We start from the raw sequence: 18,958 nt of genomic DNA on the forward strand, positions 1-18,958 counted from the left end.
TTAGTTTAAAATGTGTTTAAAATAGCTTAGATTCCAGTTACGTAGCTATCAAGATTACAGATAAAATATTACCAATATACTTATTATCAAAAAAACACCGTGGACATAACTCATGTTTAACCTAAACGATCTAATATCTCGGGACCCTACCTGAAGTTTTCACGCATAGATTGCTTCTGAATTGTTTTATAAATTGATTATCTTTCTCTTCTCCACAAACTGCTAGTCTTCATTTCAGTAAAATAATCGTGAATAATTCGATGGTGTATCAGTATGTTTATCATAGTACTAAACATTTATTTATTTATTTATTGTAATTATAACTATACAACTGTATAGATTTATTAATTTTAATATCAAATCAGAATTTGATATTTAATTTAAATGAATGTTATGCAATTAAAAATTATACCATCATCAACAATGCTTTATGATTGGTCATACAATATGTTATAATATATATATATGCGTGTGTGTTAGTACATGTTTGAGGAGAACGAATATTTTTTAATTGGCCCGCGTGCAAAATATATCATAATGAGATGGCTATATATTTATAGATAGTATAATTATAGTTCCATACTGTAAATCCAATTTTATAAAAATATTATCATAATATAATGTTTGCTGATACGAGTATATACACATTTATTCATCGTCGTAGTTCTAATTTAAACGATTGGTAGACATAACAATAATACCTATAATATGTAGTTAATTCGATGGTTAAATTGTCGTGATTATTTCTCTTTTTTCATATTATTTAAAAATTTTCACATATCTATACAGCAATGGGAGGATTTTGGATGGCCTATGTACAACAGGATTGAAATAAACCGGACTTGCCACAATGAATTTCACAAAACGTATTTTAACAATTTGACATACATCATTTCGGCCCTAGTTTATTTTATTCTCTTTTTATTTAATAATAATAGTTTTATTAAAATAAAACTCATAATATGCGTGCGCATTATAAATTACCGGTTTACGTTTTATTTATGATATTATAATATGTATATCTACATGTGTCAAAAAGAAATAAATTTTTCGGATGTTGCCTTGAAAACAGAGCTAGGTACATTGTACATAATTGTAAGCTACAGTGTCCTTCTATGTCTCGCCAAAATGCTAATTGTTGAAAAAAAAATCTCTTGCTTACATCACTAGAAATTAGAATAATAAATTCAATAACACGGATTTACAACCGTTTGCGTTCTCGTGTAAATATTAATATGGCTCAATGTACGTACGTATAGGTAAATTGTATATAATATATTGGGGTAACGGAGTAAATATGATTTTTAAAAACGTCAAATAAATAAGACGAGATTCCATGATTATATTTGTAAATTTTATATTTAATTAACATTTATCGTTAAATTAACCAATGAATATAATGTTTGTTATTTGTCTTTGTATAAATTGTATGCATATTTTAAGGATCAGACAATTATTAAGTTTCGTAGTTAAATTATAAACACAAAATCCTTTAATACGTTTAAATAGGGTTTAAAATCAATACTATTATTATCTATCCTATATTTTTCTAGAAAAATCGTGGTTAAATCATTAGAAAGTCATATTGCAAAGACCAAGAAACGGATAATATTATAGTAAATATTATTTAGGTTGAAAAAATTCGCAGAACTCCAACTATCAGAAGGAATAGCGTACATTTAATATTTGTATCTGATAGGATTTTCCTACACTTTTAAGTGCCGAGAAGAATTTCACAGATTTGGTTATTTATATATAGGCCAGTGTCTTATTATAAGCCCTTACTACATTACCTTAATTGATCAGTTTTATTTTATTTTATTTTTACATTATTACAACACAGAGATATATGTGTAGCCGTGTGGGTGTGTATAAATACATATATATTCATGGAATATTTTATGAACAAGTTTTGAGTGAGAATTACTTTGTAGGCAAGTTAATGTTAAGTAGAGCCTTTTATCTACCTTAACTCTAAAGAATAAGTTAAAAATAAATTTTATAAAATGGTAAATATTATACGTTTACGGAAAAAATATTGTAAAATAAGTTATAATGAGATAAATATATATCGTTCAGTATTTCTATGACAGAATAACATACATTTAAACCATTTAATATATATATTTATATGCAATGTTTTTAAAGTATTCAAACTTACATAGTACGTATTATGTATTTGGACTAGGTAGTTTCTTATTTAAATTTAAATAAATACATCACTGTGTACAGGATGTAGATAAATAAACATGATGAACAGCAAGAGATAACTAAAATTTGATCTGAGATATAAAAATATAATTATACTATAAAGGTTATATTATGTATCTATTGTCTATTATCTTATTATATAAGTATCCTTAATGACTTAAAATATGAGAAATATACGAGTATTATATAAGTATGATATAAAACAGTATGTTCATTAAAAATTAAAAAAGTTGATTAAATTAAATCATCAATAAATATATACATATGTTAAAATTCAAAAGTTAAATTGAGGCGTTAAAATTATTTAATTGCACGTATTTGCATTATTATAACAAGTTATAACAATTTTGTTTAACCTTGTGAATTCTACGATTATATGTACTATATAAAACATTAAACTATTAAATAAATTTCAGAACTATTTATTATCTTAATTCGATTAATAAAATAGTTAGGGCTAAAATAATTATTTCAATATTTTATATTATTTAACATAATATAGTATAGTACAACGAGTCACATTTATTATTTATTCTTGTTGTATGAACTTAAAATGTGACTTACATTCAAAGAGGTTAAGAGTTAAGGTCATAATTTTAGAGTAATTAAAATAAAGACGATATAAAAAGTGTCAATAGAAACACTGTATTGAAACTAAAGGACGCCGAAGGTGATTTATTCAAGTAGTCTTTAATGTTTTTATCGAATATATTTAATACATTTTTTTTTTTGAAAATGTATTAAATATTGTATTATATTTCAAATTTATGAAAAAAATTTAGTTATTTTATATGCATATTTGGACTATAATATGAATAAATTATAATTTAAATATTTTATATATTGATCAAAAAAATCATAGTTATAGGTATTCAGATTCTCGTTAAATGCACTTTAGTAACTGCAGGTTAGTCAATTGTTTTTTGTGTTTAAAAAATAGGTAATAGGTATGAAATATAAATTGTATTTTATAATATATTAATATATTTATAATCTCTGTTGGAATTAAATGTTTGATAACGAATGTACATTTAAATATTTAATGGTCTTTTTTTATACATATTATTAAATATCTGTATTAATCATGTAGTTAATTAAATATTTTCCTATCGCACGGCGAGTAAGGAAATCACTCTATATCTGCTACAGTTGTAGATTCACAATTTAAATAGATGCACAATGTGATAGGTGATAAAAAACCTTGTACAACGATTTAAAATTTTTAGCTTGAATCCTAATAGATTAGCAGATGATGATAAATGCATATCAAAAATTCAATATTAATCATTCAGAAAATTTCGTTTTTTGACATATTGAGCTTCATATTATGATTATAAGTATCATAGATGACACATATAAATGTAGGTACTCGTCTATTTTATAAGTATATATATATATATATATATGTATATGTAATCTATACTTATATTAAATACTTTGCTGTGGTCGGAGTTTTACAATTTTTTACTACAATAGAACATGATTGCAATTCTTATTTTTTTTCAACAATAAATTAGTCACAGTTTATTTATAATAATGGTATATGTTTCATCCAATTGTTACAACAAGTGATGTCTATCTGAAGAGATTTTCTCCAGTTTCACTAATCGAAAATTTATATAACGTAGCATGATTAGTTAAAACTTAATATTTTATTATTTTTTGTATTTTATAAATATAATTTTTAAGTATGTTAAATTTGATAGAAGATTATGTGATTTTATATAAAAAAAATTCTGTTTTTGTACAAAATAAATAACATGTTCTGAAAGGTGTTGACTCCAGTTTGGTACACCATCAGATTTCTTTATTCTCCAGTCATCATTTCCATGAATTCTAAAAAAAAGTTTTAATGCACATTTTAAATTTATTTTAGACTAATATTATATTTGAATTAACTACCAAATCAACGATTGAATACATATTAACTTAAATATTTTTTTAAGTACATTTAATAGATAATATTTTACTTATTAAAATAAAATATTATATAAGTGATTTATTTTAATAGATATTTTTTTGTGTTTTAATAAATTGATCAACAAAAAATCACTATTTGAGTGAACACTCAAAATCTGAACATAATATCCGTCTGACATTTTAAAATTATTTATGTTTTGAAATTTTGAATGGTTATAGTATACTTAAAAAAATGTATAGTGATGTACTGATTGTCAATACGTAGCTCGGTTATATTTAATTAAAGAATACTGCAAAAATTTAGAATATTTATTTTGCATTTTTAAGTTTTTTTAATTCTAATATTATTTAAAATAAAATAATTATTTTTATACTAAAAATGCATTTTGTCTACATTATATTTTATAGTTAGACGTTAGATCGAATAAGTAAAACATGAATTAATTCCATATGAAAATACATTTGTATTGTTATAGATTCGTTTGTATCTTTATAAGTTTAAACTATATTAAAGCTTTAGTCAAGCACAATATAATGAAAATATTGAAATTTAAAATACTTTTTTTATTATTTGATGAATTTTAAGTGTTCACAATAGATATTTAACTTCCTTTTTGGTTGTAACATAATAGCTTATAGTTGTAAGCAAAACTAATTATCCAAACAATAGTGAGAGTTAAAAATGAAAGTATATTTAGATTGAAAATCATGATTGAAAGCTATAATTGTATACTATTATGAATTGGTTTATAAGTATGTTTTGTATATTAATAATAATAAAGTTTAATGAAAATGTGAGCTTAAAATTTAAATTTTGTGTTAATGATGGGTTCTTATAACAAGTTAATAATATTCTACTATACAAATAACTAAACGTAATTCTGCAGCTGTGCAGCATTAAACTCACCATCAAAATCTACTGTTCCAGAACCATCGGAATCAATTTCGTCAATCATCATGTCCAATTCTTCGTTGGTCAGTTGATCATCGAGCTCTCTCAAAATTTCTTTCAGGCATGATGTAGGAATATAACCGTTTCCTTCTTTGTCGTACAACCTGAAGGCTTCACGGAGTTCTTTTTGCATGGCTTCATCGTCTTCTTCAACAATAAACTTAGCAGCCAATGTTACGAATTCGTCAAATTCCAAACGTCCAGATTCTTTAAATTTAATTAATTTACGAATTGTATTAAAAACAAATTATTTAAAAATAAAATAAAATCATTTACTGTCTGCGTCAACTTCTTCAATAAGTTCGTCGAGAATCTTCTTGTTGAATGGTTGTCCCATAAGTCGTAAAATATCGGCCACCATGTCTGTGGGTATACTTCCAGATCGTTCACGATCGAATGCATCGAAGGCTTTTCTGAGAACTAAACATTAACACCAATCAAAAATGTTTTCTTGGAAATTTAATGAAATAGTGGTAAGTTTTAAAGGTGAAATTTTTTCAGCTACATATGCATATATATAAAACCATTATAATACAACATGGTTTTACCTTAGTTTTTTGAACAATTACATTTTTGAATTAATACTAAATCTACAAGGAATTAAGACTGTTTTTTAATTAATAATATTTCTAAAACTCATATAACACGATCATCGCCTCAAGTATACAGTATACGGATGACTGATGGCAATAATAAATACTTCCTAAATGTTGGTTGATTACAATTATGTTAACAAATGTTTATTTTTGTTATATTTATAGAAAGTTAATTTTAATATCATTTCTACTATCTAGTTGAGTTTTTACTGTACATTTTATACTTAATCTATTTTTTTTTAAAGAGATTATTTCGTAAATGAGTTTTTTTTCTGTCTGTAATAATGATTACATTGTAACAACAGGTTCTTCGCACTTTGTAGTTGACTACAAAATGTATTTAATAATATTAAATCTATAAGTATGCAATAATTTTCATTTAATAACAGCTATTTCAACTATGTAACTATTTGTAACTATTAGTTCTTAGATATATTAAATAATTAAGAAATAATAGTTTATTTTTCATAATTAGAATAAAGCCTTTTAAATTTAGGTGAAAATTATGATATTTAAATTTCAAATGTTAATTATGATGAGAATAAATAATCCCAAAAATTTAAATATTTTTAATCTGCTGTACGATCAAAGTTAATTTTTTAAAACTTGAATACATTGTAATCATAAAATGGTATATTAAACACACTATCTATATTCTTTTTGAAACTCGAATGATGAAGATAAATTCAATATTAATGTTAACAATCATTTAAATGTATCACTTATTCTTCAAACTTAGATCAATATTTACAAATTATTTTAATTAGACATTATTATTATCAATGCATATTTTGATATTGAAAAATACCTGGGTAATATTGTTTAAAAAATATATATACATATTATATCAAATGACAAATTTCAATTACAACATTAACACATAACAATATTCAATATGATATAACACGATCAAACAACCATAATTACAATTACTAATTCTTATATTTCAAGAACTTAATTTCATATAGTACGTAATTTGGTGTATGATAAGTGTTAACAAAACAAAACGTAACATTTTTTATCAATACAAAGTTATAGGTAAATTAGATATTAAAATGGATTTTTAGGTATAAGTAGACAATATGATATATTTAGGGTTAATAATCATTAATCATGTAGTTGTTTATTGTTTAACATATTTTTATTAAAATATTCAAGCATAACAATACAACATATATAAAATATAATATAATATATATTATATTATACTTAATATATAGGTACATAAATCTAGTTGATGAATATATTTTAAGACATAAATAAATTGATCAAATTAGTTTTGTTTTATTTTTATAATTGGTCAAGAATAGATACTAATATTATAAGACTAATTTTTTACAGTTTTACTGAAATACAAACTACTTATAACGACACTATTTTTATAAATATTATCACAAATTAAAGATTGAAAATGGTTGACAAAAAAAAAAAAAATAAATAAATAAATAAAATAAAATAAAACGACATGTACTATTTATTAACTTATATTAAATGAATTTTTATAAAAAACAATAATGTAAATTTAAGGTTATATAATGAAAAAAGTTTTTTTGTTGTTTTTATTTAAGTACCTATTGCATAAATAGTGAATCTAGAAAGTTGCGGGTAAAATTTTTTAAAATACTTTTCTTAATTTATTTGATGTGTAAGTTTTAAAAAGAATAAGGAATATTTTACATTAACAATATAAATTAATTAATTATTTATCACTGAATGTTGATCTACTAAGTATTAAATATTCGTCACGAAAATAATAATAATTTTTAAAATAGTTAACATTATGAATACTTTCTAATGAATTTATGTATTTTACGTATTATGATAAATTTATATAACTGCATATTATATTATATATTTATGAAATTAATAAATAATAATTATTTCAATATCATACATAATTCATTAAACTATAAATACGTACCTATTTTAATTTTAATTCGTCCACATACAAAACTACACGCATTAGGAGTATAATTGGACTTGTTAAACAATAAAAATGAATCTTATTAATATCAAAACAAACTTTTGTGAACTACTATGTAGGCTTTAGAAGTTTATCTAAATATATGACAATATATTAATCATTAATTAATTTTAATAGTTTATCTGTTATATTATAACCTAGTCATATAGTATATTATTCTATATCGATTCCATGGTTCTAAAATTAATGAGTTGTCTTTTCTATTTTAAATATATAGATCTAAAAAAGCTAACTATTACAGTTTAATGTTTATATTTAAACTTAAAGCGACTAAATTATACGCGAAATGTCGTTATTTGTTATATTTAATTAATATTATGGAATAATTAACAATTAAAAAATATAATGATTTATGGAATAAAAATTTAAGTTGGGATGTACAATTTTACAAAATGGTAACAAATATTTTCAAAACATTTTAATAGTAAAAGCAATATCTGATTAAGCTGTATTTCGCAGGCATAAGTTATGGGTATATATTATGCAGTTTGATCGAATTGTTAAAATAACAAAAATAATCATATGATTGTAATTTATATTGCTAACAAGACAAGCAGGAATGCTAAGAACTCAATTGAGTAGGTAGTACAAATTAGTGTATTCAAATGACGTTTGAATTAGTGAAGAAACACAAATAATATGAGGCATATTAATAATATGGTAAAAAAACATGTGGTTTTTTGAAACCGTTTATACCATAGTCGTATACTGGCTAAGCGATAACCACCGTCAAAACCTGAGAATAATAAAAATAGAAACTGAATAACTGAAAACATAGGTAATTGAATATACTCAATGTTTTTATTTTCTATTAAGTATAGTTAAAAAAAATTCCTACCTCTATAAATGTTTACTAGATTATCTATAAAGGTACACTCGCTGTGAATAATTAAACAGATTTGAAAAATACTTATAGTATGTCTTTTAATAATTTTGATTCTGTTACAGTGAAATGTTTGTATATTTGTATGTTGTATATAATACTTTATCCACGTTTATATACACTATATGTGTATATATATTATGTGTGAGTATAGTGTATGTATATTTTTGTCCTTAAGTCTAATTCAAAATGTTGTATAATGTGTTTGATTCAAATTTAGTTTGACTACATGATGTTTTTTAATATTTTATAATATAACTAGGAAATACAAGTAACCTAGGCAAATTATTATAATAAGAGCGATGCTAATTTTAGGTTGTGGTCATAACACACTTGTTTAACTGATCCAGCACTCAGCTATTATGAATGTGCCAACACTTGGTACGACTTGTGCCAAGAAGTTTATTATTATTATATTAATAAGCGTGTATATGAGTAAACGACACTAAAAGCTGATCGAGTGAGTGTATATAATGGGAAAAAGTCAAATTTGCACATGTAAAAGAGAAAACAGAAATCTAGATTAAAAATAGAACATAGGTACATCGATCGTATAACTAAAAATTCTAAATTAATATTAAGAAATAAACTTTTTGAATATAATAATTTTACTATCCAGTATATATATATTTAAGTTTTATTATATTATGTTAAAATTATTTACATAGTATAATATCATCTATTAGACTAAGTTAATTATTTTTGCAATAATAATAATATATTATGGTTAATATGTGCATATTATTAAATAAATACTATTGCTTGATTATTATTACTTAGTAGATTTATTTTCACAATTTTTTTTTTTTAAGTACTAAAATTGTGCTTAAAATAAGCATCAAATTTAATTTAATGATATAGTGATTAAATATTTATTAAATCTGGTAAACGTGTATATAATATTTGTATATTTATTATTCAGTTCAATCCTATAAGCACTAAAGCACTTAACTTAAAAATATTTTAAGATAATAAAACGCGTGAATATACTATATAGATAATAGAAACTTTACATTAGAGTATTTTTTTTTATTTTTTTTTTTTGTATTATTGTTACTATATTACATCTGTAACAATGAAGGAAATAATATTTATAATTTATGTATATATATATGCAAAGAAGTAAAAATTGAAATGTATATAACTATAATTTAAAAATACGATAGTATGAGTGTACTTTTTATCGATACCTTCTCTATTTAATAAAATAATAAGTAATTTCTTTATACTGAACAATTCGTACTTAGTTGATTAAATAGAAATAGTATTAATTATATAAATAGTAGATGAAATATTTTAATTTTTTTGGTTTTAAAAATTACTCATTGACAAGAGAAAAAATGAACATGATAGATGACGTTCACAAATAATGCGTAGACATAGTTACCTGAGATTTGTTCTGGCGGTAAATCTTCCTACAAAACAAATAACAAAAAACAAATTATATATTTTAGCCAAGAACATTTTATACGCGTGTATATAGGTGTAAATAGGTGTGTAAATAGTAGAAGAGATACTGAATGAAGATATTTATTTGGCAACTGAACACATATAATTGTAATTTTGAATCGAATTTCCAACGATTGGCAAAACAATAATTGTCTGCCAATGTGCCAATTTATCTTCGCTCAATATCTTGGCAGATGACAAAACTCATCCAGCAGGTAGAAACGACAATAATATATATATATGTCTGTATGTGTCTTTCTATTTTTTTTTTTTTTTTGACACAAGTTAATAATTAAACAAACAACTATTTAATATAGTATGGTGAATTGCCAAACTTTTCATTCATCGACGCATCTACGATGTAAACGATAGAACATAACACAAATAACACAAAACATTATATGTACCTATTCTACTTACCATTTTTCAAACTAGGGAAATCGACTTAAACAATCAACGGGAACGTTTCGAGGAAAAAAATGTGTCGTGTGTTCGCCGCTTGTGAACTGGAGAAGTCAGATTATTACACTGAATCGCAAGCCTGCACCCCCACTTTTTCTGAATTTTCTATCTCCGGGTCTGCGGTTAATGTGCTCGCCGAAAGCGAGGAAAGGGACGATGTGAAAATAAAACCGATAAAATTAGAACTTTTGGAAGACGATCGTCTACAACACACTACAGCACTGTATTGCCCGCGTGATGTAGTCAATGGCATCATTTCAGATTAATACGCGCGTTTGGTATCCAATAACAAGTGTATATAATTTCTAAAAAAATTGCGCTAACTGACTTGAAAATAGATCGAAATTGTTATTGTATTTAGCTTATAGTACATTAAATTGATGAGATTCGTCGAAAATTCATAAAAAATATTCGATTTCTAAACGCCGGTATGCAGTTTTTCATTACGAGAACCCCGAAAATTATTTCAAACTATTCATATTATATGTATTACTTGAATAGAGATTTTTTAATATTATTATTTAATAGATAGTTATATAAGTAATAGGTAGTAATAGGTAGTAACCGTCATGTAGATATTTCAATGTCACCGTTAAAGTTTTACACCGGTTTATATAACTTGCTTATTAATTAATATCCATGAACACTGCGAATAGATACTAATGAAAGACGATTAACCTTTCACATAACATTGAATTATAAATTATTTATTGGACAACAACATCAATTAAATAGGAGGTAATAGATATAACGTATAGCAGTTTTTCAACAATATCTACGTAAAAAACAAAGTGTATTGAACATTTTATACCAGACGTAAAAGGAAATAGGTAACAATTACGTGGTATTTTGACTTTTTTAATGATCGGTATTGGGATTTAATCGCTTATGATTATAATTATTAATTTATAGAGTATTTTAAGTACATTGTTGAAGGTATTTAGATGACAAACATTAATCAAAAGTCAAAACATTTAATATTTTTAAAAGAAATTGGAATAGAAAAGAGTCGAGATGAAAATATAAAATAGGAACATTTCCATAAAATCATATCGTTATAATAGATATGAGGCCAAGTTTTGCGGGTGGCAGTATTACTAAGACTTAATGCGGCAAAGATATACATAAAACAGTTCGCAGAATGTTTATACGATTTAATAATAGATTCTGTGGACCAAACATAATATCCCACACAAACCCATTTAGTATATTATGTTGCACTCACAAATTTCACACTGACACAATTTCGTCCTTAAAATATAATTTTAATTAACTATATTATAAAACTATAATTTTTATTATAACATGGATATAATTATAATATAATATAGATACGAATATATTATCTGGCGTTTTGATTGATTTAATAAAATAATAATAGGCTTAAAAATATTATTGGTATAACAAATTAGAATGTGTACATTATATTTATACATAATAATATAAACAAGCATTATGTGTTTAAGGTACATAATATTATGTACATTGTACACTGCATGTTGAAATCAATGAATTAAATTATTAATTTTTAAATAATATACTTAAATTTTATTTTTTTATCTCAATAAAGTACTGTTGTATTAAAAATAATACTTTTAAAAGTTATAAATTAAACTTTTACATGTTTTATGGCATAAAATATGTGCTTAAATAGAACGTATTAGAAATTGTTTATAATTTATGTTGGCAGTTATAAACTATAATAGCAAATAAAAAACAGAAAAGGAAAGAAAAACCTTAAATATCAGCTTTTCTTGATCTATTATTACATTATTGACAATAAAGTACTTATCTATAGGTGTAAGTTCCAGTTGATGATTTCAAAAATTTCGATAAATAATACAGGAACTAATCGACAAGCTTGGTGCATTAAGACACTAGACAGCACGTCGCGACCAGTTAGGATGATCCTAATCTGTACATCATTTATTATATACTTGCGAGGAAGTTTTTTTTAAGAATCAACACTTCTATAAGTTTTCCAGCATTAAATATTCTATGTTCACTTGTCCACTCAATTTTCAATTTGTCCTAATCTAAACTTTAAAAGCAAGTCCCGATTTTTTGTCACGAATACAAATCTACACCATTCAAAGTATCGTTACCAAATTGTTTACTGTTATACGTGTCAGTTTGCTGAAAATTTTAGTACTAATTTTGTTAGGGAAAATGTCCAATATATTGACATTTTCAGATTTGTACAGAAATATATTATTTGTATCTAAACATACTATTTAGTATTTGGTATGAAAACGAAACATATCTATATGTGTTCCTATTGTAACAGAATATGGATCTTTATTTTATTTATTTCGAAAACGGAACATAATAAGTTATACAAAATAAGTTTTGTATCTTCCTATAAAATTTGAATTTCAACGTATATGTATTATATATTACAATTAGGACACGGTATTATGTTCACTAAAAATGTACAAAATAGGCATGCATTTATGCACCAATTTTCATTAAATATGCACTTAAAATATGGCAAAATGTATAATCAAAAATGTTAATTAAATTCATTTAGTAAAATGTAAATAATTCAATAAATAATTAATATGGAACAAAAAATGTATTAAATGCCTAGTTGAAATAATTTAACTGTATTTTGTATAATGTATGTTGAATTATGAACATCTAAAATCTAAATAAAAAGTGGTCAGTCTATTAATGTATAGTTTTTCGTTATCGAGATCATTATCGACGATAAGTTATCGTCATGGTACTTAAAGCAAACTTTATTTATAGTTATAGTGAGTTATAGCGGAAATGCGTGTAATTGTAAATTGTAATACTTGTATTATATTACACGATGTTTTTCTTTCTATGTTCACGGGATTTACGTAGGACATAGCGTTAAGTACCTATAAGTATTAATAATTTATAATACTATTTTTTTTTCGTAAATATACATTTTATTTTGGAAAAATGCTAAGATATGCATAAAAATTTAAAATGGTCTAATATACAAAAATATGAAACATTTAGTTTCGCATACCAACACATTATAGTTTAAGATTCAAATTTGTAGTTTATCTATAGCTACTTTTTGAACTCTTAAAAAAACATGCAAATGCAGAATATATATTCGGGCCCTAATTATAATATATTTAAATAAATGTTTAAAGCGTACCTAGTTCAGCAATCACCCACGACCCACTTCAGAATGTGTATATAGAATCGACGATGAATCAATCATTATTGTCAACGTATATAAGATGTGACAACGGCTCGGTGCTTTGAACGCTCCTTCAGGGTTTGAAGTATAGAACACTGCGTTCTAACTACGACTGATCAACTTAATCTTAAGACTCGAATAATTAAGATAGGTTAAAACGTATCCAATAATAATAATAACCAATAGAAAAATAGTATAGTATGTCAATATAGCGTTCTGATTGGCTGTATGATGCAAAACCCACAGAATGCCATGCCCAATATGTTGTTGTTTATTAACCATTATTATTGTTATTCATTTAAAGACGTTATAATATTATTAAATAATACATTTTCCGGGTGTAAGAATAATGATATTAATGTGAGAAAAAAATCGTTTTTATTATTTATAAGTATATTTTTGAGAATTTATAACACCTTTAATTTATACAATTTATACACCTTAAATCAGGAGTAGATTTAGGTATGTGTTGGCCCGTGGGCGGAATGCATTGTGGGGGCCCCTTATGCATAAACAAGAAAATATATTTTTTTATTAAAATATCATAAAATTGTAGGGGTCTCTGAGCTGTAGCCCACTCAGCCCTCCCCTAAAACATTAAATTATTATTATTTTGCGTAGGTATAAGGTATTTACACATTATAGCATTTTATGGTAGAAACTAACTATATATATAAGACCAAAAAAAAATAGCCCCGCAATTCACCAGCTATCCACGGGGGTGGAGTATGAGGGTGACAGCTAGTTTTTTAATATCTGCTTTTTAGTTATCGCATAATGAATAATGATGTAAATCTATTATACTTACATAGTTACATATTATTATAACATAAAAAAAATATCAAAATAACACGAATAAAGAAATTTACAAAAAAACACGTTAGGGTGAAATGTTTTTATCTTTGCCCTACCTACTTCTAGTACATTTATCACTAATATAACTTTTTATAATCTATATGTATTATATACAATCGTCGAACTTCTTGTTCTACTTCTAACTTATTTTTCTTAGTTGAAATTGATCACCATTTGGCATTTAGAATTTTTTTTAAATTATCAGTATTTCCTCGCTATACACTATTTATTGGCTCTCGAGGTAAAAGTTTTCTTTTTGCTCTTCAAATTATTTTTCTTGTTGCATGAAAAGATTGTAAAATATTGTACCTTTCACTGAAGGCATGTAAGGACGAGAAATAATTTGAATTGCACAGTGAATTTCTTGAATAATTTAAGACAGTTTTTCCTGTGTCAATCTAACTTTATCGTTTATATTTTCAATAGCTATTTCTATAATCAAACAGTTCGCCTCCGGTGTGTGATTATGCATAGGAACTTTATCTCCAATCATATGTTTTTTATTTGACAAAAATGTAACCATTCAAGCATTATAATAATTGGCAGAATCATTTTCTTTCTTTTTTTGATTAAGTTTTTCACATTCCTAACAAAACACATTTTCATGTTGCTTATTTTTGAGCATAACATAATACATAACCATTAAAAAATAGTTATTTTTATTATTTTTATTTCAAATTGTTCCATTTAAAAAATCCACATAATTTAAGTACCTACACGCATCCTGCAACTTTAACCATCATTATGGACCAAAATTAAGTTATTGGTATTATTTGCATGTGCTATATAGTACCTTCTATTATTATAATGTTATTACTTATTACGTAAGTTTCTCATGACGTGTCATTGAACGAAAATAAATAACGTTTCTATACATTTTATAGGCATTTAATGTAGCTACATAGAATAAATTGGTAGGACACCACTGTCCACCACTGTTGTAAAACTCATATAAAATAATATACCTAGTATACTTAAAGTAGACACGACGAAACCAGCTCAATCAGTTAGCATAATATCGCATCTAATTTTATTAAGCACTCATCAAAGTGTAGGTACTGAGGTGCGTATATTATTGAATAATCACATGATTCGCATATCAACTAAAAAAGTAGATACCTATTTAACGTTTTCACATAATGTACATCCATATTATATCTATATACGTTTATTTGTTCGTACATAAAATCTAAAACTTCGATAAGTTGATCGACACCTATCACGAATATTAATTTTTACGTCGTTTACATCCAAAAATTCTTTTGCGTGGTTATAGATAGTAACTTACAGATACTTACACAAAACCAAGGAGAAACACCAGTTATTCAGAAAATTTAAAATTCATTTTTTTTTCCAATAACTTTTAGATTCTAGCGGAGAGATGAATGTATTGATACAATATGAATATAGACAATACAGTACAATGATATGTGTGTGTGTGTGTGTGTGTGTGTGTGTTTTAGGTACCAATATGTGTACACGATAAGTAATCGATAAAATTCAATTTTTAATGTTGAGAACGGTTTTGGATATAAAATATAAATAGAACTTATATTTTAGATAAATCAAAATTAAAAATTACCAGTTCTTGGTAGTTAAAAATTCAAAAAAACTTTTCGTTTTACATCTAAGTTTTGAAAATTTAATACAAGATTTCTCATAAGTACTTTATACTGAAACCATAAAATCTAAAAAATACGTGCTTACAGACAATTATTTTTTAAAAACATTTTAAATTCAAATTTGAGTAAAAGTACGTAACTTATTTAAACGATAAATAACGATGTTATAATTTATACAAACATTATTCTTGGAAATTTAAAATTTTTACTTATATTATATTATTATGAGAAACATCAAGAGATACACATAATGAAATAAGCTAAAATTATTAAAGATACCTACGTCTAACCTTCAGACATTATCCGTTCGAAAAACCTATTGTGTACTTGTACGGCTGTACCTATATAGGTGACTGGTGTACATTTCAAATCTGTATGATAATATTACTTTATACCAGATATTCGAACTGCTTATTCTTTAATACTTAGGTCTTAGCCTTTAGGTACTCTTAGGTTCATATTAGACGTACACATTATTCGTTAATCTAACAAAAGTATTAATCAATATACTCCTCGAAACATTGTATTAACACAAAAATTGTTAACTTCAAGTTTTTAAGTGACTTGGAAATAAAAATATAGACATTTTTAAGTTAAGTTACACCAAAATCAAACAATACTAAAAATGAATAATTACACATCGATTATTTCTTAAAAATATAATATAATAGAAGGTATAATAATTGTAAACAAAAGGTTATAATTACTACCTATTAATTGTAGTAGGTATACAAATTATAATAGCAGGACAACCTATACTTTGTATATGTTACTATCAATGATGATAATGTATTCAAGGGCAACTGCAAACATTTATCTCAATCGGTGCCAACAATTTAATACGTTCCCCTCTCTTCACACTTGGTACAATTGTATCGAAAAAAAATTCTCTTTTATATTATAAGTTGTTCATCGTATTTATTAATGATAGGGTCTTTTAAATTTTAAAATTTGTGAGATAATGTTACTTATCAAATTTTTTTTTGTTACTTAGATGTTACCTATATCAGTATATCATAGCAAAGCTCTCATACCAATCCTTTATAAATAATTGTATCTCTATTATAAGGCTTTATAGGCCTTTATAAGATCCAAGTTTTTAAGTTTTTTTTTATCCTGGGAAAACTGAAAAATATAATGATGCTATAATTAAATGAATATTTTTAGTATAAATATATTATGAAAAATAAAACCTACCTGCCTAAATATATTTCGATACCTACTGAAAAAATAAAATATATTTAATCCTAATCAATCTATGAAACCGGAATTGAGTTCTATAGTTAAGAATTTAGGATACCATCATCGGTCAATCGTCAACCATTATATTATCCTTACCAAGGGTAATAAAAAGGTTTGTGTACCAAATAACTGTTGGACACGCATAGTCGTTATATTATAATGTAGGTATAATGTAATAAAAATATAATTCCTATACTATTATATTAACGTAATTCGTACCATAAAATGCATATATTTTTACTATAAAATATCATTTTGCACTTTTTGCACATTGTACCCTTGATGGCTGATTGTACACACGATACACCCACCTAAAAATAATAAGTTATTATAGTTGTGTTTTTAACAATTATTCGTAGGTAGAAACTAGAAATATGCGTAAATATATCGTAATATATCAGTCGCTATGTTCACGATAATCAGACGCGATACTCACTTATCGGTCAGCATTAGTAAAACTAAGTATTGGTCGTTGGTCATACTTTCGCGTCATTATTATAATGAAAATTATAATACTTATTATATTTGTCTGTTTAGTGTTTACTATCTGCATAAATATCAAACTCATGGTTTATTTTGTTACGCAAGTCATGAATAACAATAAATAATCGTTAATTGATATACATTTCGTGAATCAGGTACCTATACCATTATTCAATACATTTTTGGTAGTTTATGAACTGATCATAATGTTATGCATTTTACTGGGTCAAGTTTTTTGAAAATAGGCAGATTATTCGTCTGTTAGTTATTGACCTGTAAACGATGTAATAGAAATTTGAAATGAGAAGTCCACTTATTGTCAATACCTATGTATAGCTACATCATGGTACGTCTCGCTCGAGCTTTGTACAGAAAGAAGAAAATGGAAAGGGATAGGTAGAACGATGGACAACAGAATAAGTGTATACATTGAATTTAAAACCAAACCCAATTCCAGCGGAGAACAAATTTTCCCAAAATAACTTAATGTCAAGGGCATACTAGCAATAGTTATAAAAAGTATTTTAATCATTAATACCTTATAATATTATATTATTCTTGGCGGCACTCCAAATGTTCGATCTTACGATTTACCGTTTGATCTATTTAATACCATTAACTAATAACTAATAAGTACCTAATAGCCATTAGGGCCTTGCGTGAAATAATGGACCATCTATCATCAGTACAATTACTAGTTTTAAAATAATATTAATGATATTATATTGTTTATTATTAAAATTTAACAGTCCACACGCGCACGAAGTGACGTAAATTGGTCTCGATTTCTGGTGGTACAATGAAACATTTTAATTTCTAACCCACCAATACTAACTTAATTTGAAAATCCTCGTCTAATAAACATATTTTTTTTATATATCGAATTAATAAATTAACAAGTGTTGAATATTATTTTAGTAGTAATTAGTAAAAGCTTTGTTATTATAAAATATTAAAAAAAAAAAAATAATTTTTTTTCCGAGTCGACGTTCTGTTCCAAAACATCATGTCGCATCAAGCACATCAATTATTTGGTCGAAATTAATGTAATAACTTGTAGACTACGTAGATAATTGATATTATAGTCGGAAAAATGTTTACCAAGTTGTAATTAATAA

General features: G+C 25.0%; 1 protein-coding gene across 1 annotated transcript; it reads right to left on the bottom strand.

Annotated features, from left to right (window-relative positions):
• Positions 1-3,843: 3,843 nt before the first annotated feature.
• Positions 3,844-10,581, bottom strand: LOC114130797 (troponin C, isoallergen Bla g 6.0301). The gene is made up of 5 exons (XM_027995859.2): positions 10,416-10,581; positions 9,934-9,961; positions 5,360-5,503; positions 5,039-5,290; positions 3,844-4,047 (listed from the first exon to the last, which is right to left on the bottom strand). The coding sequence occupies exons 1-5, from the start codon at positions 10,416-10,418 to the stop codon at positions 4,019-4,021; spliced, it is 456 nt and encodes a 151-aa protein (XP_027851660.1). The 5' UTR covers positions 10,419-10,581; the 3' UTR covers positions 3,844-4,018.
• Between the last annotated feature and the right edge of the window lie 8,377 nt (positions 10,582-18,958).

The sequence above is a fragment of the Aphis gossypii genome, chromosome 2 (assembly GCF_020184175.1).
Source record: "Aphis gossypii isolate Hap1 chromosome 2, ASM2018417v2, whole genome shotgun sequence".
Classification (NCBI taxonomy): domain Eukaryota; kingdom Metazoa; phylum Arthropoda; class Insecta; order Hemiptera; family Aphididae; genus Aphis; species Aphis gossypii.